Source organism: Heteronotia binoei, chromosome 15, assembly GCF_032191835.1.
Source record: "Heteronotia binoei isolate CCM8104 ecotype False Entrance Well chromosome 15, APGP_CSIRO_Hbin_v1, whole genome shotgun sequence".
In the NCBI taxonomy this organism is placed as follows: Eukaryota; Metazoa; Chordata; class Lepidosauria; order Squamata; family Gekkonidae; genus Heteronotia; species Heteronotia binoei.
The window spans coordinates 3,449,568-3,476,957 of record NC_083237.1 but is presented as its reverse complement, the minus strand read 5'-3'; the positions used below and the strand labels follow the sequence as shown (position 1 = coordinate 3,476,957).

General features: G+C 50.4%; 2 protein-coding genes across 2 annotated transcripts in view; both read right to left on the bottom strand.

The window, feature by feature from the left end:
- The window catches only part of LOC132584231 (ephrin-B3-like), a 154,410-nt gene extending 143,123 nt beyond the window's left edge, over positions 1-11,287 (bottom strand). The window contains exons 1-3 of the mRNA XM_060256047.1: positions 11,190-11,287; positions 3,423-3,869; positions 561-659 (exon numbers count right to left, since the gene is read on the bottom strand). Coding sequence (XP_060112030.1) covers positions 561-659; positions 3,423-3,679 — 356 coding nt within the window. The 5' untranslated portion in view covers positions 3,680-3,869; positions 11,190-11,287. The remainder of the gene's footprint in view (positions 1-560; positions 660-3,422; positions 3,870-11,189) is intronic.
- Positions 11,288-22,155: 10,868 nt separating this feature from the next.
- Positions 22,156-27,390, bottom strand: part of TNFSF12 (TNF superfamily member 12) — a 47,885-nt gene continuing 42,650 nt past the window's right edge. Inside the window, exons 12-14 of the mRNA XM_060256493.1 lie at positions 26,825-26,943; positions 24,449-24,590; positions 22,156-22,308 (exon numbers count right to left, since the gene is read on the bottom strand). Of these exons, the coding sequence (XP_060112476.1) occupies positions 22,199-22,308; positions 24,449-24,590; positions 26,825-26,943 (371 nt within the window). The 3' untranslated portion in view covers positions 22,156-22,198. The remainder of the gene's footprint in view (positions 22,309-24,448; positions 24,591-26,824; positions 26,944-27,390) is intronic.

Below are 27,390 nucleotides of genomic sequence, written 5' to 3'. Positions count from 1 at the left end.
TAGACTCAATGGGCCATTGGCCTGATCCAACATGGCTTCTCTTATGTTCTTAAACGCTGATCTCACAAATTAGGGGAAAGGGGCCAAGTTACATAGCAACGGGAGAAGGAGGTCTCAAGGAGTGCCAGCCACCTTGATCTGGGGAAATGTCAACCATCACCCCTTTTGCCTTCCAGGCCCCAAGAACTCTAATCATAGCTTGCCTTCCACCTCTAATCGCAGCTCTGCCTTCACGCCTCCTCCCTTTGCCTAAAATTGCCTTCCTTCACTTCTCCTGCCCTCACTGACCCTCGTGCAGCCTTCGCTTGCCCTGCCGCAGGACTCCTTCCCTCCTGAGCCCCTCTCCTTCTGCAACACCCCCCTGTTCACCCGATTCACAAGCCCTTTGGCCGACCCCCAGGGTGCTCGGACAGCCTGTCCAGCGTAGCAGCCCAGGGGTGGGTGGGAGGCTCCGTGGCTCTAAGGCAGGCCGCGATGGTTTAATGGCAGCATTCAGGTTCCCAAAGCACAGGGCAAGAGAAGCAAAGACGAGGCCACTGAGAGCCCTTCTCCGTCCTCACCATTTGCAGCCTTTCAAGAAGTTCTCGGGGATGTGTCCGTACTCCGCCCACGAACCGGTCAGAAGTTGGGGGGGCTCCGAGAAGTCGTACGCGGGGAAACTAGGAGGGGAGTGAAATTAGGAGAGAGTTGGTCTCCAGATCTCACACCAAGCAAAGATTAATTATTTATTTTATTTACTTTCCATTTATATCCCGCCCCTTCCAAACGGACTCAGGGCGGCTGACAATCAAAAATAAAACCACCATCTCAGTTTCCGGTATAAAACGATAAGACATCATAATTTACAATTTAAAACAACAAAATATTGGTGCTTTGCAACATATTAAAAGCTTAGGCGGCTCAGATCGTACTAGGCTTTCCATTTATCTGTTGGTGGTCCTTCTGGTGGGGTTGCCCAGCAGAATAAGAGCGGCAGCCTACTCGCCTAGTCGTTATAGGCTTGTTTGAAAAGTTCAGTTTTAAACAAGCCTATAACAACTAGGGGAGAAAGCTGCCACTCTTATTCTGCTGGGCAACCCCACTAGAAGGACCACCGACAGATAAAACAGTGTTTCCCATTTGCAGGGTCATGACCCGGCACTGGGCCACGGAAGCCTCAATACCGGGTCACAAGAAAAGCCAAAGCTAGCCCCACCCCCAGCAAAGCATGAGCTCTATGTTTCCTTACTTCCTTCCCCCATCTCTTCGTTGTGCAAAGAAAAGCTAGCCTTGAAGACTGACACAGGCTGCAAAGCCTGAGCTCCATTTGGCTTCCTTCCTTTCCCTGTCTCCATGTTGTGTAGAGAAAAGCTAGCCTTGAAGACTGACACAGGCTGCAAAGCCTGAGCTCCATTTGGCTTCCTTCTTTCCCCCATCTCTGTGTTGTGCAGAGAAAAGCTAGCCTTGAAGACTGACACAGGCTGCAAAGCCTAAGCTCCATTTGGCTTCCTTCCTTCCCCCATCTCTGTGTTGTGCAGAGAAAAACTAGCCCTGAAGACTGACACAGGCTGCAAAGCCTGAGCTCCATTTGGCTTCCATCCTTCCCCCATCTCTGTGTTGTGCAGAGAAAAGCTAGCCTTGAAGACTGACACAGGCTGCAAAGCCTGAGCTCTGTTTTCCTTCCTTCCCCCCCGTCTCTGTGACACAATTCCTGTCTCCCAGCTCCACCCCCTAAGTCTCCTGTCTCCAGCCCCAAATTTTAGTGGGCCATGAAGGAGATGTGTAAAAATAACCGGGCCACGGGGAAAGAAGTTTGGGAAACCCTGAGATAAATGGAAAGCCTAGTTCTGGTGGGGGAAAAGGCCAACAGGTGGCACCTGACTTAAGGAGGCCCAGATAGCAGCCACTGCCAAATCCACCTTTTCTCATCTTAGGCGGGTGAAGCAGTTTGGTTCCTTTCCTCGAGCGCGGCGACTTGGCAACCGTCATCCACGCAACGGTCACCTCGAGATTGGACTACTGTAATGCCCTCTACATGGGGCTGCCCCTGCCTCAAACCCGGAAACTACAGTTCATGCAGAACGCGGCGGCCAGGCTGTTATTGGGGCTCCCTAGATGGGAGCACATAGAGCCGGGGCTGCGGGAACTGCACTGGCTGCCAATAGTATACCGGATTCACTACAAGGTGCTGGTTATTACCTTTAAAGCCCTATATGGCCGAGGACCTGCTGACCTTAGGGACCGTCTCTCTCCACACGTTCCCCAGAGGGTACTTAGATCTGGGATGAAAAAATCTATTAGCGATCCCCATGCCGAGGGAGGCTAGACTACAGTCCACCAGAGAGCAGGGCCTTCTCGATTGCTGCCCCCTATTGGTGGAATCAACTGCCTGAAGAAGCTAGGGCCTTGCGGGACCTCGATCAGTTCCAGAAGGCCTGAAAGTCCACTCTATTCCGGCAGACCTTTAATCTGACATCGAAGGACTGATATGGGGTGTCTGAGATACACCGAATATAGACTGAACGCCATCTGAAGTGAGAAAACATCAAATGCAATTAGCACCAAACTGTTTTAATGGTTCTTAACCATTTTAATTGTTTTAACTTGTTGCATTGTTTAACTGTGCTTCTTTTGCTGCTTGTGAGCCGCCCTGAGCCTGCTTCGGCGGGGAGGGCAGGATAGAAATCCAATAAACCTTAAACCTTATGGTGACCCCGTGGGGTTTTCATAGCAAGCGACAATCAGAGGTGGTTTTCCATTGCCTGCCTCTGCACAGGGACATACGAACACATGAGGCTGCCTTCTACTGAATCAGACCCTCTTTGGTCCATCAAAGTCAGTCTTGTCTACTCAGACTGGCAGCAGCTCTCCAGGGTCTCAAGCGGAGGTTTTTCACACCTATTTGCCTGGACCCTTTTAGTTGGAGATGCCGGGGATTGAACCTGGGACTTCCTGCTTTCCAAGCAGATGTTCTACCACTGAGCCATCCTCCCCCCCTAATATGAACATATGAAGCTGCCTTATACTGAATCAGACCCTCCCCCCTCAGTCCATCCAAGTCAGTCTCGTCTACTCAGACTGGCAGAGACTCTCCAGGGTCTCAAGCTGAGGTTTTTCATGCCTCTTTGCCTGGACCCTTCTTAGTGGGAGATGCCGGGGATTGAACCTGGGACCTTCTGCTTACCAGGCAGATGAGCCACCGTCCCTCCCAACTCTGACTCTGGACTTCCTGGGTGGTCTCCCCCCAAGCACCAACCAGGGCCAAAGCTGCTGAGCTTCTGAGATCTGATGAGGTCGGGTGAGCCTGGGAATTCCGGGCCAGAGCAAGAGACAAACCAAGGTGGCTGGCCATTGCCCGCCTCTGCTATCGTGGCTGCTCAGGACCCCCTGCAAATGGACGTCAGAGGGCCAAACTGCAGCCCCAGGAATACACCCACACTCACTAATATTCGCCACCTTCCAGGGCCACTTCCCCTCCTTCATCTCTTGTTCCTTCTTCCAGCTGCGAGGATGCGCCCTCTGGAAGGGGCTCTTCGGGTACTGCGATGCTCTCTCTTGCCTCTCCCTGGCCCTCCAGATCTCCGTTCAACTGTAGCACCTTAGCTGCAGGCTCGGAATCGTCTCCTGCTTCCGCATTGCTGTCAGGCGGCTGGTCCACTTCTGGAGCATCCTGATTCTCAGGCAGCACCTCCAGCTCCATCACGCAGCCCTCTTCGGGTTCCCTCGAACCCAAGTCCTAAGAGGTGCTACCAGGACAGTGTTTATGCAAGCTTCCTCCTGGGTTCCAGCCAGACCTCCGGATCGAGCGTGAAGGGGCAGCAGCATCAGGTGTTTTAGGCATCCCAACACAAGAGCGGGCAGGGGGCCACCACCAAGTAGGACCGAAATATCTGCAGGGAAACAAAAAATTAACCTAAAAAGACATGCTCAGATTGTCCTGCTGGTTTTCCCAAGCAGGGCAGCGAATCAGAAGGCTGACAAAGGAATAGCCAAATCCCAGTCCCTATGGCGAAGGAGGCTTCAGAAGGACTCCCAACAGCCTGAGCCATAAGAGCTTAGAAATCATAGAGTTGGAAGAGACCTTCAGGGTCATCTAGTCCAACCCCCCGCACAATGCAGGAAACTCACCAACACATCCCCCTACATTCACAGGATCTTCATTGCTGTCAGATGGCCATCCAGCCTCTGCTTCAAAACCTCCAAGGAAGGAGAGCCCACCACCTCCCGAGGAGGAAGCCTGTTCCACTGAGGAACCACTCTAACCGTCAGGAAGTTAGAATCATAGAGTTGGAAGGTACATCTAGAGTCATCTAGTCCAACCCCCTGCACAATGCAGGAAACTCACAAACCCCTCCCCCTAAATTCACAGGATCCTCATCGCTGTCAGATGGCCATCTAGCCTCTGTTGAAAAACCTCCAAGGAAGGAGAGCCCACCACCTCCCCAGGAGGAAGCCTGTTCCACTGAGGAATCGCTCTTAACGGTCAGGAAGTTCTTCCTAGTGTTGAGACGGAAACTCTTCTGATTTAATTTCAACCCGTTGGTTCTGGTCCTACCTTCTGGGGCCTCAGAAAACAATTCCACACCATCCTCTATAGGACAGCCCTTCAAGGCCTTATTTATTTATTTTATTTATTTCATTCTATTTATATCCCGCCCTACCCCACCGAAGCGGGCTCAGGGCGGCTCACAACATAAAATTCTAACAATAAATCAATTTAAAATACATTAATAATTTATACAATAAAATAGAGTAAAAAGATGGTGATCCTATCACCTCTCAGCCGCCTCCTCTCCAGGCTAAACATCCCCAGCTCCTTCAACCTTTCCTCATAGGACTCGGTCTCCAGACCCCTCACCATCTTTGTCGCCCTCCTCTGGACCCATTCCAGCTCCCCTAAATTCAGAGGATCCTCATTGCTGTCAGATGGCCATCTGTTGAAAAACCTCCAAGGAAGGAGAGCCCACCACCTCCCGAGGAGGAAGCCTCCCGAGGAGGAAGTACTGAGGAACTGCTCTGTCAGGAAGTTCTTCCTAACGTTGAGTCGGAAACTCTTTTAATTTCAACCCCTTGGTTCTGGTCCTACCATAGAAACAACTCCTTCAAGGAAGTGCAAGGCTGCTACCTGCCAGGTGCTCAGGGGCTACCCAAATAAGGAGAAGGGCACCCCAGGAAGATTCCCTCCTTCCCTCCCACTTGTTCTCTGGACACTGGAGACAGTCCAAGATGGGTAACTGTGTTAGTCTGTCTGTAGTAGTCGCAAAGAGCAGAAGTGCAGGAGCGCCTGAGAGACTAATGGAATTTGTGGCAGAAGAGGAGCTCTCGAACTCCTATCCTGCCACAATTTTTGTTAATCTTTCAGGCACTCCTGCTCTGGAAAACTGGGATATTAATGCACTTCTATAGAAACAGAGAGGGGGAATCAACGGTGGCGGGAAGTTGAGAATAAACATAAAGCCCAGGACTTCCCAGGTCAGGCTCAGGACAGTTTTCTGGCCCATGAATAATAAATAAAGAACATTTCAAGTTCATTTTAGTTGTATCATTAAATTAATGATTGGTTATTTATCACTTGAAACACGATAATTACGAAATCATTGCAAGGTAACGTATCTCCCGTTTAACAGGTTAATCGTTCATATTTGGACAACTTTTAACTGGCTTGGAGAAGGCATTTCTCCAAGAGCCAGTTTGGTGTGGTGGTCAAGTGTGCAGACTCTTATCTGGGAGAACCGGGTTTGATTCCCCACTCCTCCACTTGCACTTGCTAGCATGGCCTTGGGTCAGCCATAGCTCTCTTATCTGGGAGAACCGGCTTTGATTCCCCACTCCTCCACTTGCAGCTGCTGGAATGGCCTTGGGTCAGACATAGCTCTGGCAGAGGTTGTCTTTGAAAGGGCAGCTGCTGTGAGAGCCCTCTCAGCCCCACCCACCTCACAGGGTGTCTGTTGTGGGGGAGGAAGATAAAAGAGATTGTAAACCGCTCTGAGACTCTTTGGAGTGGAGGGCAGGATATAAATCCAATATCTTCATCATCATCATCTTCTTCAAATCACTTCTCCAAGCCAAATCAGCCAGCGGCTCGGAGAACACATTTAAAGTTGCTTTTCTTTCCACCTCTCCCTCCCTCCATCAATTTGCCTTCCTTCCTCCCTTCTCTCAAACATTTGATGTTCATGTCTCGCAGCTCTCAAAGATCTGACATTGATTTTATGTGGCTCTTACATCAAGCAAAGCGGCCCCGTGGCGCAGAGCGGTAAAGCAGCAGTACTGTGATCTGAACTCTCTGCTCACGACCTGAGTTCGATCCCAGCAAAAGCTGGTTCAGGTAGCCAGCCCAAGGTTGACTCAGCCTTCCATCCTTCCGAGGTTGGTAAAATGAGTATCCAGCTTGCTGGGGGGGGGGGGGGAGTGTAAAAGACTGGGGAAGGCAATGGCAAACCACCCCATAAAAAGTCTGCCGTGAAAACGTTGTGAAAGCAACGTCACCCCAGAGTCAGAAAACGACTGGTGCTTGCACAGGGGACCTTTCCTTTCCTTTTCCTAATGGTAAAGCTGCAGTACTGCAGTCGGAGCCCTCTGTTCACAACCTGTGTTCGATCCTGGCGGAAGCTGGGTTCAGGTAGCTGACTCCAGGTTGACTCAGCCTTCCATCCTTCCGAAGTCGGTCAAAGGAGTCCCCAGCTTGCTGGGGAGAAAGTGTAAAAGACTGGGGAAGGCAAGGGCAAACCACCCCGTAAAAAGTCTGCCGTGAAAACATTGCGAAAGCAACGTCGCCCCAGAGTCGGAAAATGCCTGGTGCTTGCACAGGGGACCTTTCCTTTCCTTACATTAAGCAAGTTTGGCCAGCTCTGTTATATAGCATACATATTCTTGTATTTGTTTAAACATCCATGAGGATACACTCACAAAGATCTCAAGATTTCTGGAGCATTCTGCTTGACTGTCATTTGTACTGCTTGCCCCTCCCTCCTCACACTTAGCTCTTAACATCTACTTATCCAGACCTATTCCATCCCAAACCATCCTATATTCACTGAATTTCTTGAAACTCAGCACTTAAGAGATAGGGGGTTGACTCTGTGTATGTATGTTGCAGAGGACCAATAGCACTGAGGTCTCTTAACTCTGTGTTTATTTTATAACATTTTTGCCTGAAAAAGAGGCACATTATCTCTGCGGGTTCACCGTTTTGAGAACTGCAAAACTGAGCACTTGTGACAGTATCTTCCAGATGGAAAAACTGGACAAAATTATCTTACAGAAACCTCTGGGAGAGCATGACAATGTGACTGTATTAATGGAATTCATTTACCCCCAAAAAATGTAAGCGTTGCATGAATATACAGACTTACACTACATAATTAAAATCTAATCCACATTTCATGATGAATAACCTTTGGACTATAACGTATCTTAAATAGAAAACTATCTTTAGATAGGTTTTATTTCCCCTCAGAAAGCATTCTATTAAAAATCCAATTTAAATCAAAAAGCCTGATTTAAATTTAAAAATCCGATTTCAAAATCATTGATTTTATCTATCTGGTGCCTACAATGGGGGAGAAGGGGGGCAAAAATCCCTCCACCAAACCCCTCCCCCTTTCAAGGAAAGGTTCCAAAACAGCAGCCTGTTTTCTTTCTTTTTGTCTTTCTCATTAAGTCCAAGGCAATGTTCCCTCTAAGCTGAGTTAGTGTGAGCTAGCTCACAGATTTTTAGCTTCCGGCTCACACATTTTTGTCTTAGCTCAGGAAGGGCGACCCCAGAGCACGCTCATTGATGCGGGAGCTTACGACTTGAATGCCAGTCGCTCACGAAGTAGAATTTTTGCTCACAAGATTTCACAGCTCAGAGGGAACACTGGTCCCAAGCGATGTAGGACTTCAAAAGATGAAACCAACACCTTCAGCTGGACTCAGGAGCAGCGTTTCCTCTAAGCCGAGTTAGCGTGAGCTAGTTCACAGATGTATAGCCTCCAGATCACACATTTTTGTCGTAGCTCAGGAAGGACACAATGATTTACGCAGCAGCTCACCACTTGAATGCCAGTAGCTCACAAGGTAGAATTTTTGCTCGCAAGCCCCTGCAGCTTAGAGCAGCGGTCTCCAACCTTTTGGCACCAGGGACCGGTTTTGTGGAAGACAAATTTTCCACGGAGCAGGGGAGGGGATGGTTTCAGGATAATACAATTGTGCACTTTATTTTGGTGTGGTGGTTAAACGTGCGGACTCTTATCTGGGAGAACCGGGTTTGATTCCCCACTCCTCCAGTTGCAGCTGCTGGAATGGCCTTGGGTCAGCTGTAGCTCTTGTAGAAGTTGTCCTTGAAAGGGCAGCTTCTGCCAGAGCTCTCTCAGCCCCACCCACCTCACAGGGTGTCTGTTGTGAGGGGAGAAGATATAGGAGACTGAAAGCCGCTCTGAGTCTCTGATTCAGAGAGAAGTGCGGCGTATAAACCTGCAGTCGTCTTCTCTTCTTCCACAAGCCCCTGCCTGTTCACGGCTAGGGGAGTTGTGCCAGGTCATTTCCTGGGGCACTGTGCCACCTCCCAGTCATTAACCAGACAGGGCAAGGACCCAAATGGACTGTCCATCACTGTACTGTCAGCAGAACTGATTGCTGCCCGCCCAGAAAGGAAGCACTCCTCCAGTTGCAGCTGCTGAAAGGGCCTTGGGTCAGCCAGAGCTCTCGCAGGAGTTGTCCTTGAAAGGGCAGCTAATGGGGAGAGCCCTCTCAGTCCCACCCACCTCACAGGGTGTCTGTTGCAGAGAAGGAAGATAAAGGAGATTGTAGGCTGCTCTGAGACTCTGTCCGTGAAAGGGCAGCTGCTGTGAGAGCTCTCTCAGCCCCACCCACCTCACAGGGTGTCTGTTGTGGGGGGGAGGAAGATAAAGGAGGTTGTGAGCCGCTCTGAGCCTCTGTCCTTGAAAGGGCAGCTTCTGGGAGAGCTCTCTCAGCCCCACCCACCTCACAGGGTGTCTGTTGTGGGGGGGAGGAAGATAAAGGAGATTGTGAGTCACTCTGAGGGTGTTTTCGCACTCACGTTTTACTGGCGCCACGACCCTCCTCACGCCGGCGAATCTGCATGGATTTCGCACCAGAAGCGCCGGCGCACCCAGAAACGGCAGCTACTTCCGTCGCTAAGCCAGCGCAAACGTTTTCCTGCATCTTTGCGATTTCCGTTTGCGCTGGCTTAGCGACGGAAGTAGCCGGCGTTTCTGGGTGCGCCGGCGCTTCTGGTGCGAAATCCATGCAGATTCGCCGGCGTGAGGAGGGTCGTGGCGCCAGTAAAACGTGAGTGCGAAAACGGCCTGAGATTCAGAGTGGAAGGCAGGATAGAAATCCAATATATTACTACTACTACTACATTGTAATCTGTAATGAACATAAGAGAAGCCATGTTGGATCAGGCCAATGGCCCATCCAGTCTGACACTCTGTGTCATATAAGAACATAAGAGAAGCCATGCTGGATCAGGCCAATGGCCCATCCAGTCTAACACTCTGCGTCACATAAGAACATAAGAGAAGCCTTGTTGGATCAGGCCAATGGCCCATCCAGTCTAACACTCTGTGTCACATAAGAACATAAGAGAAGCCATGTTGGATCAGGCCAATGGCCCATCCAGTCTAACACTCTGCGTCACATAAGAACATAAGAGAAGCCATGTTGGATCAGGCCAATGGCCCATCCAGTTCAACACTCTGCGTCACATAAGAACATAAGAGAAGCCATGTTTGGATCAGGCCAATGGCCCATCCAGTTCAACACTCTGCGTCACATAAGAACATAAGAGAAGCCCTGTTGGGTCAGGCCAGTGCCCATCCAGTTCAACACTCTGCGTCACATAAGAACATAAGAGAAGCCATGTTGGATCAGGCCAATGGCCCATCCAGTCCAACACTCTGTGTCACATAAGAACATAAGAGAAGCCCTGTTGGGTCAGGCCAGTGGCCCATCCAGTTCAACACTCTGCGTCACATAAGAACATAAGAGAAGCCATGTTGGATCAGGCCAATGGCCCATCCAGTCCAACACTCTGTGTCACATAAGAACATAAGAGAAGCCCTGTTGGGTCAGGCCAGTGGCCCATCCAGTTCAACACTCTGCGTCACATAAGAACATAAGAGAAGCCATGTTGGATCAGGCCAGTGGCCCATCCAGTCCAACACTCTGTGTCACATAAGAACATAAGAGAAGCCATGTTGGATCAGGCCAGTGGCCCCTCCAGTCCAGCACTCTGTGTCACATAAGAACATAAGAGAAGCCATGTTGGATCAGGCCAGTGGCCCCTCCAGTCCAGCACTCTGTGTCACATAAGAACATAAGAGAAGCCATGTTGGATCAGGCCAGTGGCCCATCCAGTCCAACACTCTGTGTCACATAAGAACATAAGAGAAGCCATGTTGGATCAGGCCAGTGGCCCATCCAGTCCAACACTCTGTGTCACATAAGAACATAAGAGAAGCCATGTTGGATCAGGCCAGTGGCCCCTCCAGTCCAGCACTCTGTGTCACATAAGAACATAAGAGAAGCCATGTTGGATCAGGCCAATAGCCCCTCCAGTCCAACACTCTGTGTCACACAGTGGCCAATATATGTGTAAACACACACATATACTGTGGCTAATATCCACTGATGGACCTCTGCTCCATATTTTTATCCAATCCCCTCTTGAAGCTGGCTATACTTGTAGCCGCCACCTCCTCCTCCTGTGGCAGTGAATTCCGCATGTTAATCACCCTTTGGGTGAAAAATAATTATACAACTCACGGGCCGGTTGCTAACAGGTCACCGGTGCGGGGGGGGGGGGGCGGAAACCCCTGCAGCTTAGAGGAAACTTTCCACAAAACGTTGCCGGGCTCTGGATTGAGAAGCAGCTGAAGATTTGGGGGCTGAGCCAGAGGAAGGCGACGTTTGGGGAAAAGGAGAAACCTCAGTAGATTTGGGGAGTGCACAACGCCATGCGCTTCAGTCTCCCCAAAGGGGCAGGCGTTTCTCCAAGGACTCCAGGGCTCTCTGCAGGCGCCCTATTCCCCCCTAATTTAGCGCTGCCTCCTGGGGGGGGGGGGCGGGCTACCAGCGACAGCCCCCCAGGCAGTTGTGGGTCAGGCTGCGGCTTCTCCCCACCGCAGTCTCCGCGCTCTGCAAGCCCCGTTTTGCAATGCAGACCCTGCCCGGCCAAGCCCCCGGGGACCCTCCGCCCTTACCTCCGGCGCCGGCGAGACTCTCAGCGGGCGCGGGCAGCAGCCCCGCGTGGGGCCACCCCTGGAGGCAGCCATGACACCCGCGCGCCCCGCCCCCTCTCGCGAGAACGGCCCGGCAGCCCGCCAAGGCGCTAGTCCGCGGGGGCGCCCGAGACCCGGACGGGGCGGGGCGGGGCGGCCGCGGAAGACTCCGCCCAAGAGGGAAGGAGGGAGGGAGCGAGGTGGGCAGAGCTCGGCTTCAGTTGGCCGCTTGCCGCCCTCCAGCCGCCGCCTTTCCCGCGGAAGCGCCGGCGGCTTGCAAAGAAGAGGCCCACGCGGTCAACTTGCATGGGGTTGCCAAAGCAGTGGCCTCTCTAAGCGGAGGTTCGCGGGAGCCGGCTCGCAGATGGTGAGCCTGCAGCTCGCGGGTTTTTGTCTCAGCTCAGGAAAAAATGACACACACCACACACACACACACACACACCCCAGCACACTCCTTGATGCAGCAGCTCACAACTTTAACGCCATAGAACAAAGCATAAGAACAAAGCAGGAGTCAGGTGGCACCTTTAAGACCAACCCGCTTTTATTCAGAACGTGAGCTTTCGTGTGTTCTTAAGCACACTTCCGTCGGACGAGGAATCCACCGCAGTGAACAAAGCCAGACAGAGCTGAGCCATCCATAGCTGGTAGGCAGGTAGCTGAATCCAAGCCGGCAGCAGTGTTGGTCTGGAGCAGTTGAACAAAGCAGGAGTCAAGGGGCACCTTTAAGACCAACCCGTTTTTATTTAGAACGTCAGCTTTCGTGCGCTCTTAAGCACAATTCATCAGACGAGGAATCCAGCACAGCGAGCAAAGCTGTACATAGCAAAGCCGTACAGAATGTGGGCCACTGCCTACCCGCTATGTATGGCTGTGTTCAGCTATGCACAACTTTGCTCACTGTGCTGGATTCCTCGTCTGATGAAGTGTCTTAAGAGCGCACAAAAGCTGACGTTCTAAATAAAAATGGGTTGGTCTTAAAGGCGCCACTTGACTTCAACTGCTTCAGACCAACACGGCTGCCCTCTTGGATCTATCTACAAAGCATAAGAACATAAGAGAAGCCATGTTGGATCAGGCCATTGGCCCATCCAGTCCAACACTCTGTGTCACACAGTGGCAAAAAAACCCTCCAAAAAACACCAAGTGCCATCAGGAGGCTCACAATTGAGGCTAGAAGCCCTTCCACTTTGCCCCCCCCCCCCTCCAAGCACCAAGAATACAGAGCATCACTGTCCCAGAGAGTTCCAACAATACGCTGTGGCTAATAGCCACTGATGGACCTCTGCTCCATATTTTTATCCAATCCCCTCTTGAAGCTGGCTATGTTTGTAGCCGCCACCACCTCCTGTGGCAGTGAATTCCACATGTTAATCACCCTTTGGGTGAAGGACTTCCTTTTATCCGTTCTAACCTGACTGCTCAGCAATTTCATTGAGTGCCCACGAGTTCTTGTATTGTGAGAAAGGGAGAAAAGGACTTCTTTCTCTACTTTCTCCATCCCATCCATAATCTTGCAAACCTCTATCATGTCACCCCGCAGTCGACGTTTCTCCAAGCTAAAGAGCCCTAAGCGTTTCAACCTTTCTTCATAGGGAAACTGTTCCAAACCTTTAATAATTTTAGTTGCCCTTTTCTGGACTTTTTCCAATGCTATAATATCCTTTTTGAGGTGCGGTGACCAGAATTGCACACAGTACTCCAAATGAGACCGCACCATCGATTTATACAGGGGCATTATGATACTGGCTGATTTGTTTTCAATTCCCTTCCTAATAATTCCCAGCATGGCGTTGGCCTTTTTAATTGCAATCGCTCACTGTCTTGACAAGACAAGGCTTCATCAGACCGCTGCATACGAAAGCTGACACTCTGAATAAAACATAGTTGGTCTTAACGGCGGGACTTGTCTACTGCTTTGTTCTATTGCTTCAGACCAACACGGCTGCCCACTCGGATCTAACGTTAATGCCAGTCGCTCACAAAGTAGAGTTTTTGCTCACAAGACTCCGCGGCTTAGAAAGAACATTGTTGCCAGCCCCGCTGGTGGTACCGGGTGAGCCCCCGCTATTACAGCTGAACACCAGACGGCCAAGATCCCTGGTGGAAAAATGGCTGCTTTGGAGCAGGGACTCCCGGCTTTGTGCTCTGCTGAGCTAGAAGATAGAAGATATTGGATTTATATCCCGCCCTCCACTCCGAAGAGTCTCAGAGCGGCTCACAATCTCCTTTCCCTTCCTCCCCCACAACAGACACCCTGTGAGGTAGATGAAGATATTGGATTTATATCCAACAGACACCCTGTGAGGAAGATGAAGATATTGGATTTATATCCCGCCCTCCACTCCGAAGAGTCTCAGAGCGGCTCACAATCTCCTTTCCCTTCCTCCCCCACAACAGACACCCTGTGAGGTGGGGGGGGGGGCTGAGAGAGCTCTCACAGAAGCTGCCCTTTCAAGGACAACCTCTGCCAGAGCTATGGCTGACCCAAGGCCATGCTAGCAGGTGCAAGTGGAGGAGTGGGGAATCAAACCCAGTTCTCCCAGATAAGAGTCCGCAAACTTCACCACTACACCAAACTGGCTCTCCTCCCTCCCTTCCCTCCAGGCTCCACTCTCCTCAAAAAAGTCTCCAGGTATTTCTCAACCCAGAGTTGGCAACCCCAACAAACAGGGTGGAACATGCAGAAGCGGCACACAAGCATGGCTGTGCTGCTCTTGTGGAATCCATATCATTTATAGATATAAAGCCAGTTTGATGTAGTAGTCAACAGTGGGGGACTCTAATCTGAGAACCAGGTTCGAGTCCTCATTCTTCCTGCACATGCAGCCAGCTGGGTGACCTTGGGCCCGTCGCAGTTCTCTCAGCGCTCTCTCAGCCTCACAAGGAGGGTGTCTGTTGTGGGGAGAGAAAGGGAAAGGAGACTGGAAGCTGCTCTCAGACTCGGAGTGAAGGACGGGGTAGAAATCGTCTCTTCTGCTCCTTGTATTTTTTTTTAAAAGCCCTAAGTTTTATGGTAAAAATCCTTTGAAAGGAAGGAATCGCAAGAGGCACATTAAATGGCTTCATGACATTAAATGGCTTGCTCCTCTGCCCGACCCTCAGCTAAATGCAGACGTGCTTGTGGTTCGTTCACGTGCAAACTCTACACGACCGTTTGCAACGTTAAGCAGCTAAAACAAGGCAACAGCTGGCCAGGCGCTGCTTATGGGCTACTCCAGGGGTGGCCAACGGTAGCTCTCCAGATGTTTTTGCCTACAACTCCCATCAGCTCCAGCCAGCATGTCCGATGGCTGGGGCTGATGGGAGTTGTAGGCAAAAAACTTCTGGAGAGCTACCGTTGGCCACCCCTGGGCTACTCTACCCTCTCCTCTAAACTCTATGGCACAATACCCGATCTGGCCTCTACTTCCGGCTTGCAATTGACCGGCGTTTCCCTCTCCAATGCAAAGCATAGAGGCTTTTCATTATAGAGCTGCACCGGCCTAGAGCGACGCCCCGGCACCTGCGCGCCAATAGCCGCCGCTTCTCGGAAATTCGCGCCGCACATCTCGCGTGATCTGAAGACGGGAATCGGTATGCTTCTTCCTGTGTCTTCTATGGCCCCGCTTCTTGCCTGCTCGCGGTTATCGCGAGAGTCTAATGCCAGAGTCAAACCCCCCCCCCCGCGTCTCAAATCTCGCGAGATCTTGTTTTATATTTTGGTTGCTGTCCATAGGGCAACGGAGAAGGGGTCGTTGTCCGTCTGCAGCCCCAGGCAAACACGGGGAAACCCTCGTTCACACGTGCAGTGGGCAAAGTCAGGTCGGCATGGAGGGCTTCAGACTGCGCGTGGTGGATTTCGCCATGCATTGCATAGGCAACTCCTTGCAACTGGAAGACTGGCAGAGCAAAAGAAATATCTTCTCTTGTGCTGGCTTTCTCATTGCAGGGTGTTTGTAACCCAGCCCCCGCGCGCAAGTCTCAAGCGCTGTGTAGAGTTGTAAGGGACCTCTAGGGTCCTCTGGTCCAACTCTGCACAATGTAGGAAATACACAAGTACAGCCCCCCCCCCCCCCTCACACACAAATACAGAGCAGAAAGGGAAACTGCTGAATTACAAGTTATTATCAAACTTGGAACAAACACCTCCCCAGGACTGAACAGGGATATTGGCTTCTATTCCACGCCCAGGAGGCAGCAAAAACAAACCCATTCGAGATCCCTGGCCAAACCGTCTTGGAGACTATTGCTTCCTGACTCCAAAGCCGCGGACTGCGTTTCCCTGAGCATGTAAAAAAGGACCACGAGAACGAAGCCCTGATGCAACCTTTCCTGCCTTCCTTCTCGTGATCTGCCTAATTCACAGAATCAGCATTTTTAAGTTCACAGAATTGGCATTGCTGTCACGCGACCATCTGAGCGGGACTTTAGCTGCCCTGTGTTACTTGTCCTGAAAAGAGGGTGGGGGATGTGTGTGTTTCCAGTGGCACCTTTGAGACCATCAACAAAGTTTTATTCAAAGTATAAGCTTTTGTGTGCAAGCTCATGGAAGCTTACACCTTGAATAAAACTTTGGTGGTGGTCTTAAAGGTGCCACTGGACTCAAATTTTGTTCTGCTGCTTCAGACAAACATGGCTACCCACCTAAAAGTGTGGGGGGGGTGGGGGTGTCTTGCAGCCTGTCCCAGGTACGACTACTTGGACTCCATAAAGTCAATTGGGTGAACAGCATTAACTACAGCATCTTAGGCTCATTCACTTCCTCAACTTCCAACATTATGCCATTAAATGCCTACAATCCCCTTCAGTTCTCTCTATAGGGCAAACAAGACAAGCCCTATACTGAAGGATAAATGGACACAAATCTGACATGAGGAATTACAAAACTGAGAACCCTGTTGGAGAACACTTCAGCCTTCCAGGGTATTAAGAACATAAGAGAAGCCATGTTAGATCAGGCCAATGGCCCATCCAGTCCAACATTCTGTGTCACACAGCAGCCAAATATATATATATATATATGGGGGTGGTGGGGGGTGGGCTCCCTCTGGGAATCCTACCCCCCCCCAGGGAAAGTGCATGCGCAATACATAGCCTCTCCTCTCCCAGTGTAGTGAACGCCGCGTGGTCACTGTCTGGCTATGCCTGGCAGATGGTCACTGCAATGGCCTCTCCTGCATTACTGCATCCGTAGCAACACCTTCTCGCTGGTCCCCCCCGTTTTCACAGAGTTTGCTACGTCATGGTGCGACCGAATTGTCCGGCGGTATAACCGGATGGGCAGGCTGGGCCCACCAACCTCGTCAGCCTAAGAGAAGGAAAACTCTAACATCAAACCCGGGCAGATAGAGCTCGTTAATGTAACACCTACCACCTGGAGGACTCGCTGCCGGCGTCCCGGCTTACTGGGCCATGGCAGATGACCCCCAGGTGAAAGGGTGGAGCCAGTACCGCGCACACTGCGCTTCACCTAAAAAATTCCTCTGCGCAGGCCTGAAGGGCATATCCACACACACAACCCACAACGCATCAAGTCCTGCAGCGATAGGCAAGGGGCGAAACGGCAGGTGGAAGGTGCCACTGGAAGCCGCAGTCCCGATCCTGCATGTAGGCGGTTCAGGATATTGGTCGCCTGATGCTAACCCGGAGACGAAAGCATCTTTCGGCAGCACCCTGAACGACCAAGCAGCCTTATCTAGGGACAGCACTGCTTGCTCCACACGGAGAGGGGCCTAGAAAAGGTGGCCTAAACAAAGCTCGTCTCCCCCACCCCAGTTGGCTAGCTGCGGTCAACGGGCATCCTTACTTGCGGTCGAAAAATAACAACAAAGAAAAGGCATGCACCTGCCTCACAAAGTGTGCAAAGACTAAAGCTTGCGTGTTGGAACATCAGAACCATGCTTGACACAGTAGGCAGTGGTCGCCCTGAACGACGCTCTGCTCTAGTTGCCCACGAACTTCTCAGGTTGAATATCGACATAGCAGCTCTCAGTGAGGTCCGTTTCCCTGAGGAAGGTAGTCTTCAAGAACACGGTGCTGGCTATACCCTCTACTGGTCGGGTAAGTCAAAGGCTGAGAGCCGCCTTTCTGGCGTTGGCTTCATGGTCAGGAACTCCATTGCCTCCAAACTCGAAAACCTTCCAACAGGTCACTCAGATCGCATCATGTCCATGCGCCTCCCACTTCAAAACAAGCAGCATGCAACACTCTTCAGTGTGTATGCCCCAACCCTTCAAGCAGATCCTGCAGAAAAGAACAAGTTCTATGCTGATCTACGCAACCTCGTACGGAAGACCCCTACAGAGGACAAGGTGATCATCCTTGGCGACTTCAATGCCAGAGTAGGTAAAGACTCGGAAGCCTGGAAAGGAGTACTTGGCAAACACGGCATTGGCAACTGCAATGACAACGGGCGCCTCCTGCTAGAATTCTGCATGGAGCTCACCATCACCAACACTATCTTCCAGCAGAAGAACAGTCTGAAGACAACCTGGATGCACCCACGGTCCAAGCACTGGCACCTTATCGACTACATTCTGGTGCGCCAGAGAGACCTTCGAGATGTCTTACACACCCGAGTAATGCCCAGCGCAGAATGTCATACGGATCATCGTCTTGTACGCTGCAATCTCCGTCTTCACTTTAAACCCACACCCAGGAGAGGAGGTATCCCTCGGAGGAAGTTTCAGGTTGGCAGCCTCCAGTCAACCGAAGTTAAAGCTGCCTTCCAGGCAAAACTCCAGTCAAGAATTGAGGACCTCAGTTGCCCCACAGACCCTTCTCCAGAAGCACTCTGGGAACACCTAAAAACTACCGTCCTGCAGATCTCTGAAGAAGTCCTCGGGTTCTCCACAAGGAAGAACAAGGACTGGTTTGATGAGAACAATCAAGAGATCCAAGAATTACTGGCAAAAAAGAGATCTGCCTACCAAGCACATCTTGCTCAGCCCTCCTGCCCTGGGAAAAAAGCAACATTTCGCGCTGCATGTAGCAACCTCCAGCGCAAGCTTCGAGACATTCAGAACGAGTGGTGGACCAAGCTTGCAGAGAGAACCCAGCTGTGTGCAGACACTGGTGATTTAAGAGGGTTCTACGAAGCCCTGAAGGCAGTATATGGTCCATCATATCAGGCTCAGAGTCCCTTGCATAGTGCAGACGGCCAAGTGCTCCTCACAGACAAGGCATCCATACTGAACCGGTGGTCGGAGTATTTTCAGGTTCTCTTCAGTGCCAACCGCGTAGTTCAAGATTCAGCAATCCACCTCACCCCACTTCAACCGGTGAAAACAGAGTTGGATGAGATCCCCACCCTAGAAGAGACTGTTAAAGCCATCAAGCAACTGAAAAGTGTCAAGGCAGCAGGAGTTGATGGAATTCCACCAGAGATCTGGAAGCATGGGGGCACAGTACTACATAGCTCACTTCACAAAGTACTTGTCACCTGCTGGGAACAAGGCAAATTACCACAGGACTTTCGTGATGCAATCATCATCACCCTATACAAGAACAAAGGGGAAAAGTCAGACTGCTCCAACTACCGGGGGATAACCCTGCTCTCCATCGCAGGCAAAATCCTTGCCAGAATACTCCTGAACAGACTGGTGCCCACCATTGCAGAAGAACTCCTCCCAGAGAGCCAGTGCGGCTTCAGAGCTAACAGGAGCACCACCGACATGGTATTTGTTCTCAGGCAGCTCCAAGAGAAATGCAGGGAACAGAACAAGGGTCTGTATGTGACTTTTGTCGACCTTACCAAAGCTTTCGATACCGTTAGCAGGAAAGGCCTGTGGCAAATCTTGGAACGTTTAGGATGTCCCCCAAGGTTCCTCAGCATGATCATCCAGCTACACGAAGACCAGCGAGGCCAAGTCAGACACTGCAATGACCTCTCGGAGCCCTTCCCTATAGGCACAGGTGTAAAGCAAGGCTGCGTTCTCGCGCCAACTCTCTTTACGATCTTCTTTAGCATGATGCTTCAAAGAGCCGCAGTAGATCTAGATGAGGACGATGGTGTCTACATCCGCTATCGGACCGATGGCAGCCTGTTCAACCTGAGGCGACTAAAGGCACACTCCAAGACAATGGAAAAACTCATCCGAGAGCTACTGTTTGCTGATGATGCTGCACTCGTCTCCCACTCGGTATCAGCTCTGCAGCATATGACGTCCTGCTTTGCAGAGGCTGCCAAGCTATTCGGCCTAGAAGTTAGTCTGAAGAAGACAGAAGTTCTCCACCAGCCTGCACCCCAGGAAGATTATCACCCTCCCTGCATCACTGTGGGTGAATCAGTTCTGAAGACAGTCCAGCAGTTCAGCTACCTGGGGTGCATCATCTCCTCAGATGCCAAGATCGACAAGGAGATTGACAACAGGCTGGCAAAGGCAAACCGTGCATTTGGCCGACTGCACAAAAGAGTGTGGAGCAACAAGCATCTGAAAAAAGGCACAAAGATCAATGTTTACAAAGCGGTTGTGATGACAACCCTCATCTATGGCTCCGAATCGTGGGTTTTATACCGTCATCACCTGCGACTCCTTGAGCGCTTTCATCAGCGCTGCCTTCGCACCATCCTCAACATCCACTGGAGTGACTTTGTGACCAACACTGAAGTCCTCAAGTGGGCAGAGGTTACCAGCATCGAGGCACTGCTGTTGAAGACGCAGCTGCGTTGGGCAGGGCATATTTCTAGGATGGAAAACCACCGCCTTCCCAAGATTGCCCTGTATGGCGAACTCTCCACCGGCCATCGAAATAGAGGGGCACCAAAGAAGAGGTACAAGGACTCCTTGAAGAAATCCCTTAGCACCTGTCACATCAACCATCACCAGTGGTCTGACCTAGCCTCAGATCGCAAAGCATGGAGGCACACCATCCACCAGGCTGTCTCTTCCTTTGAGAACACACGCATAGCTGGTCTTGAGGACAAAAGGAGATTGAGGAAGAATCGCACTGCTACAGGACCAACCCTAAATCAGACTTTTCCCTGCAGCCGCTGTGGCCGGACCTGCCTGTCCCACATTGGTCTTGTCAGCCACCAGCGAGCCTGCAGCAAACGTGGACTATTGCAGCCTTCTTAAATCTTCGTTCGCGAAGCCAAGCCGAGATATATATATATATATATATATATATATACACACACACACACACACAGCACACAGACACACACTGTGGCTAATAGCCACTGATGGACCTGTGTTCCATATTTTTATCTAAACCCCTCTTGAAGGTGGCTATGCTTGTGGCCACCACCACCTCCCGTGGCAGTGATTTCCACATGTTAATCACCCTTTGGGTGAAGAAGTACTTCCTTTTATCCGTTTTAACTTTTTATCTGTATTCATTGGGTGACTTCAAAGTAGCTGTTTTACTGCAAAGAAACTTCAAGAGCAGAGCAGAAAGGGAAACTGCTGAATTACAAGTTATTATCCAACTTGGAACAAACGCCTCTCCGGGACTGAACAGGGATATTGGCTTCTTATCTCATAACATATGCTAAACCCATTCTCACCAAGTAGAGCCATACATCCTCTTGATTCCAATGTATTTCTCTTTTAGAACAGTGTATCAGAATAATATCTTTTTTGTACTGACAAACTGGAATAAGGGATATTGGCTGTTTGTCTCATCACAAATGCTAAACCCTTCTTCCACTGTGTTCTAATGTATTCTTTTTTTGTATCTGGAATGATATTTATAATGCTGTGCTACTTGTTAAAAAGTATATTGGGTGGACAGAAACACCTCTGAGAAAAAGATGTTCTCAGTTTAACACGTGCTTGAGGAGAAACAGTGTAAGTAACATTTACGACCATTCACACAATAATTCTTCAATTCTGACACGTTTATTGCTTTTTGCTGTTTTCCCACACAACTTATACTATCCAGACCAAACTGTTATTCTTTCCGTTTGTTAATTTCATTATCTTGTCATCGGATTTTAATTTTGCATGCTTAACTGCTACCCACAAGCTATATGTAGCACTCCTCACTGTACCCCCACTTCATTATCTGATGAAGTGTGCTTTTAGCACACGAAAGCTGACATTCTCAATAAAGCTTCGTTGGTCTTAAAGATGCTACCGGACTTCAACTTTGTAGTATTGCAGCAGGAACTCTCCTAATAAGGTCTGAAAGGAACGTGGAGCAGAATTCTTTTGTAGCTAATCCTTTATTATGTTTAGTCGCTTCTCGCATTTGGAGTATGATACTGTATATAATCACTATAAAAATAATAATTAAACATCTGTAATAGGGTTGCCGGTTTGGAGGCCCTCCCCCCGCTTCAGGGTCATCAGAAAGCAGGGGGAGGGGAGGGAAATGTCTGCTGGGAACTCTATTATTCCCTATAGAGATCTATTCCCATACAAAATAATGGAGAATTGATCCGTGGGATCTGGGGCTCTGGAGGGGCTGTTTTGTGAGGCAGAGGCACCAAGTTTTCAGTATAGAATCTGTTGCCTCTCCCCCAAATACCCCCCAGGTTTCAAAAAGATTGGACCAGGGCGTCCAATTCTATGAACCCCAAAAGAAGGTGCCCCGATCCTTCATTATTTCCTATGGAAGGAAGGCATTGAAAAGGTGTGCAGTCCCTTTAAATGTGATGGCCAGAACTCCATTTGGAGTTCAATTATGCTTGTCACACCCTTGCTCTTGGCTCCACCCCAATGTCTCCTGGCTCCACCCCCAAAGTCTCCTGGCTCCACCCCCAAGTCCCCAGATATTTCTTGAATTGGACTTGGCAACCCTAATCTGTAAATGTAAATGGGCCATGTCTAGAGGATCCTTTCTGTTTCCTGCTACTAGGACGGAAGCCCTGGGCGTTGGCCTCCTGTCATTGCTAGGTGTGTGGCTGTAGTGCTCGACCCTTGAAATGGGCCTGCCTGCCATCTCCGTGGTGCCCCTAGAGTTCTCGACTCCACCAGATTTCTTTCTTCAAAGGACAGCTCGCTTGTCCCACCGTCTCTGTGTCTGCGCGCACACATGGGGATTGTGCTTGCCAGCTACCTCCGCTATAGACGGAGCAGCCCTAAGAAAGTTCCATGAGGACTCATGATGAAAGAAGCGTTGAACCGTGGGATGCTCAAGTTCACACGGTCTCCCTGCTGCAGGTGGAATATACCTAGAAGGAGAAAAAAAAAGCCATCCGCTCAAAGGTCCCAACTTTGGACAGGGTTTAGTTAAGTTCTGCACAGGTACATTTGAAGCTGCCTCATACTGAATCCGACCATCTCAGTCCGCTACTCTATATGACCATAAGAAGCTGCCTTCTACTGAATCAGACCCTGGGCCCATCAAAGTCAGTCTTGTCTACTCAGACTGGCAGTGGCTCTCCAGGGTCTCCTGCTGAGGTTTTTCATGCCTATTTGCCTGAACACTTTTTAGTTGGAGATGTGCTCCCATTTCTCAGCACTGGTTGAATGTGCTCCCATTGAGGGAGCCCCATTAACAACGCACTGCAGCGTTCTGCGCTAGCTGCAGTTTCAGAGTCAAAGGCAGCCCCATGTAGAGGGCATTACAGCAATCTATTCTCGAGGTGACCATAGCATGGATTACCATTGCTAAGTCGCACTGCCTTTGTCGTAGGTCTCCTGGATTTTACGTGTTTGCAATAGTGCTGGGGGACAGCCCAGTTCTGAAATTCTCATCGGCTTGGCTTCTGGTACACCGTAGACCAGAGTGCAGAAGAGAGGCTGGTGGGCAGGATCCGGCCTGTACCTGCAAACAGCCAGGGTTGTGGTGTTTGGCTGGGTCTGTCTCCTACTGGCAGATCTTTTAACGGGAGATGCTGGGGATTCCCCTTGGGACTTTTTGCACGCTACTAATCCTCTGTGGGACTCCCTTGCAAGGGATCCTGGGCGAGAAAAGAGAGATCTTGCATCTTCTTTCAAGGACACGCAAAGGTTGTGGATAGTTCCCCCTGCCATTCAGCTGTTAACCCTTTGGAGGAGGAAGAGAAGTTCTGCCAAGCTGCCTCCCCCCCAGGTTCTCCTAGTAGAAGTCCTGCTCTCTTGGAGGCACTGATATTTTCAAATGTCTCTGCAGCCTGAAGACAGTCCAACAAGCTCTTTTTAGTTTAGAGCTGAGAATCTCTCTCTGCTGAATTGTAAAAAAAGGTCAAGGTAGTCCCCTGTGCAAGCCCCAGTCGTTTCTGACTCTGGGGAGATGTCACATCACGGCCGACTTTTGACGGGGTGGTTTCCTATGGCCTTCCCCAGTCATCTACACTTTCCTTCCAGCAAGCTGGGGACTCATTTGACTTACCTCAGAAGGATGGAAGGCTGAGTCGACCTGGAGTCAGCTACCTGAACCCAGCTTCCGCCAGGATCGAACGCAGGTTGTGAGCAGAGAGTTCAGACTGCAGTACTGCAGCTTTACCACTCTGCACCATGGGGCTTAAATTGTACACCTGCACAATTGTCTGTATCTTCTGTCTGAAGCCCCTTCATTCTAAGAGCGAATATCTTTGAGATTCCTGGATCTCTCCTTCCCTCTTTGCACTTTTTGCAGAGAGAGAGTGTGTGTGTGTACTCCTGGAAGTCATAGTGACCTCTGGTGACTAGCCCCTACTGGGGGCCTACAGGGTATGCAGAGAGGAAGCTGCTGAATAAAGCCTGCCCCTGCCTCCAGCTCTGGTATTCCAAGGTAGTCTCCCATCCAGGTACTAACTAGGGCTGACTCTGCTTAGCTTCCAAGATCTGATGAGATCAGGCTAGCCTGGGCCTCCCAAGTCAGGGCTGGAGCTGAACATATAAACATATGAAGCTGCCTTCTACTGAATCAGACCCATCAAAGTCAGTATTGTCTTCTCAGACTGGCAGCGGCTCTCCAGGGTCTCCAGCTGAGGTTTTTCACACCTATTTGCCTGGACCCTTTTTTGGAGATGCCGGGGATTGAACCTGGGACCTTCTGCTTCCCAAGCAGATGCTCTACCACTGAGCCACCGTCCCGTCCCTCTCCTCTCAATAACACAGAGGTGCTTTGGAAAGTATTTGATTTCAGAAGAAAAGAGCGGCATGGAATAGATTCTCCTAGTGCCATCAAGAGATATGGATGACTGACATTTCCCCCTTTCCCAGGGCTCCCAAGCCTCTGTCAGCTGACTGGCTTGCAGAAATTCAACAGGTGAAGCTTCCCAGCATCATTCCCAGCACCTCCAACTCACCATATCATCTCCCCTCCCCATACCACAGGCACTGTGGCTTTTAACCCGTCTTGCCTCCTCTTCCCAAACTGGCCCTGACTACCGTTTCTTCCCTCACCTCCACTGTAGCAAGTGTTATAGGCCTGGTCCAGGTTGGCCGGCATGCTCTGGATGCAGCGGAACAAGGTCTGATCCTGCCCCTCCAGCCCCAGTCGCCGCAGCTCCTGCCCCATCGTGAAGGTGTGGTCGTGAAACAGCACCTGGATGGAGGAGGGACACAACAACAGAAGAGAAGCCATGTTGGATCAGGCCAGTGGCCCATCCAGTCCAACACTCTGGGTCACATAAGAACATAAGAGAAGCCCTGTTGGATCAGGCCAGTGGCCCATCCAGTCCAGCACTCTGGGTCACATAAGAACATAAGAGAAGCCCTGTTGAATCAGGCCAGTGGCCCATCCAGTCCAACACTCTGGGTCACATAAGAACATAAGAGAAGCCCTGTTGGATCAGGCCAATGGCCCATCCAGTCCAACACTCTGTGTCACATAAGAACATAAGAGAAGCCATGTTGGATCAGGCCAATGGTCCATCCAGTCCAACACTCTGTGTCATATAAGAGAAGCCCTGTTGAATCAGGCCAGTGGCCCATCCAGTCCAACACTCTGGGTCACATAAGAACATAAGAGAAGCCCTGTTGGATCAGGCCAGTGGCCCATCCAGTCCAGCACTCTGGGTCACATAAGAACATAAGAGAAGCCCTGTTGAATCAGGCCAGTGGCCCATCCAGTCCAACACTATGGGTCACATAAGAACATAAGAGAAGCCATGTTGGATCAGGCCAATGGCCCATCCAGTCCAACACTCTGTGTCACATAAGAACATAAGAGAAGCCATGTTGGATCAGGCCAATGGTCCATCCAGTCCAACACTCTGTGTCACATAAGAGAAGCCCTGTTGAATCAGGCCAGTGGCCCATCCAGTCCAACACTCTGGGTCACATAAGAACATAAGAGAAGCCATGTTGGATCAGGCCAATGGTCCATCCAGTCCAACACTCTGTGTCACATAAGAACAAGTGGAGCCATGTTGGATCAGGCCAATGGCCCATCCAGTCCAACACTCTGTGTCACATAAGAACATAAGAGAAGCCATGTTGGATCAGGCCAATGGTCCATCCAGTCCAACACTCTGTGTCACATAAGAGAAGCCCTGTTGAATCAGGCCAATGGCCCATCCAGTCTAACACTCTGTGTCACATAAGAACATCATAGAAGCCATGTTGGATCAGGCCAATGGCCCATCCCATTCAACACTCTGTGTCACGTAAGAACATAAGAGAACCCATTTTGGATCAGGCCAATGGCCCATCCAGTCCACCACTCTGTGTCACACAGTGGCCAAAAAAACCAACAGGTGCCATCAGGAAGTCCATCAGTGGGGCAAGGACACTAGAAGCCTTCCTACTGTGCCCCCCCAGCACCAAAAATACAGAGCATCACTTGCCCCCGACATAGAGTTCCATCAATACCCTGTGGCTAATAGCCACTGATGGACCTCTGCTCTGTATGTTTATCAATTCACTCTTGAAGCTGGCTATGCTTGTAGCCGCCACCACCTCCTGTGGCAGTGAATTCCAGGTGTTAATCACCCTTTTATCCGTTCTCACCTGACTGCTCAATAAGTTGGAGGAGAAGGAGGAGATGAAGAAGAAGAAAGTGGCCAGGCAATATTGTACTGACCCTACCTTTCTACCAGTGCTGGAAGTGTGGGCTCACAGATGAACTGAAGCAATGGTCAGGGTCCCATGCACTGTGATCCTGACCAGGTTGGTTTGCTATTGCTTGCCTCTGCATAGTAACCCTGGGCTTAATAAGAACATAAGAGAAGCCATGTTGGATCAGGCCAATGGCCCATCCAGTCCAGCACTCTGTGTCACAGAAGAACATAAAGAGAAGCCATGTTGGGTCAGGCCAAAGGCCCATCCAGTCCAGCACTCTGTGTCACATAAGAACATAAAGAGAAGCCATGTTGGATCAGGCCAATGGCCCATCCAGTCCAACACTCTGTGTCACATAAGAACATAAAGAGAAGCCATGTTGGATCAGGCCAATGGCCCATCCAGTCCAACACTCTGTGTCACATAAGAACATAAAGAGAAGCCATGTTGGATCAGGCCAATGGCCCATCCAGTCCAACACTCTGTGTCACATAAGAACATCATAGAAGCCATGTGGCCAAAAATTTATATATATACACACTGTGGATAATAGCCACTGATGGACCTCTGCTCCATATTTTTATCTAACCCTCTCTTGAAGCTGGCTATGCTTGTAGCCGCCACCACCTCCTGTGGCAGTGAATTCCACATGTTAATCACCCTTTTTGTGAAGAAGTACCTCCTTTTATCCGTTCTTGGTGATCTCCCATCTGCATACTGATCAGGGCCAACCCTGCCAAGGTTATCAGACTAGTCTGGGTAAATCTGCATCCTTACCTGGCTGTAAATGAAATAAAGCCCCGAGTTCTTCACAATGACATCTCGGCCACTCAGTTCCAAGGCCCGGCCCTGGTGGAGGAAGGTCTCCCACCAGATCTCTGTGGTTTCCCCGTCGCCTGAAGAGGGCAGGAAAAACAATGGTCAGATTGCATTCCAGTCCTTGGCTGACCAACAGAGACGCCTACTGTGGAAAGGGTGCCCTGTTGTGACATCCTTGCTTTCGGCAGCTTCACGTACAGGCTGAAATTCAAGCGGTAAAGCCTTTGGTTCGGAATCCTCTGCTGCCAACCTGAAAGCCGTCATGCGTCAACAAAGGGAGATTCCAACGTGAAACAGGCGGCTGGGAAGTTATCAGGATTCTAATCGAGAAGTATTCTCGGCTTCTGTCGGCAAAGGAAAGCTCGGAAGACAGCTGTTATCAGCAATGCCAGCTGCTGTGGCAAACCGTGGTCCTTTTGGCACTTGGGCGGGAGGCATCTAAAAATGTCTTCTAAGCTATGTTTGTTTTTCTGCCCTCTAACAACAGGCTTTGGATGGCTGACGAATGGGCTCTAGTCCACAAA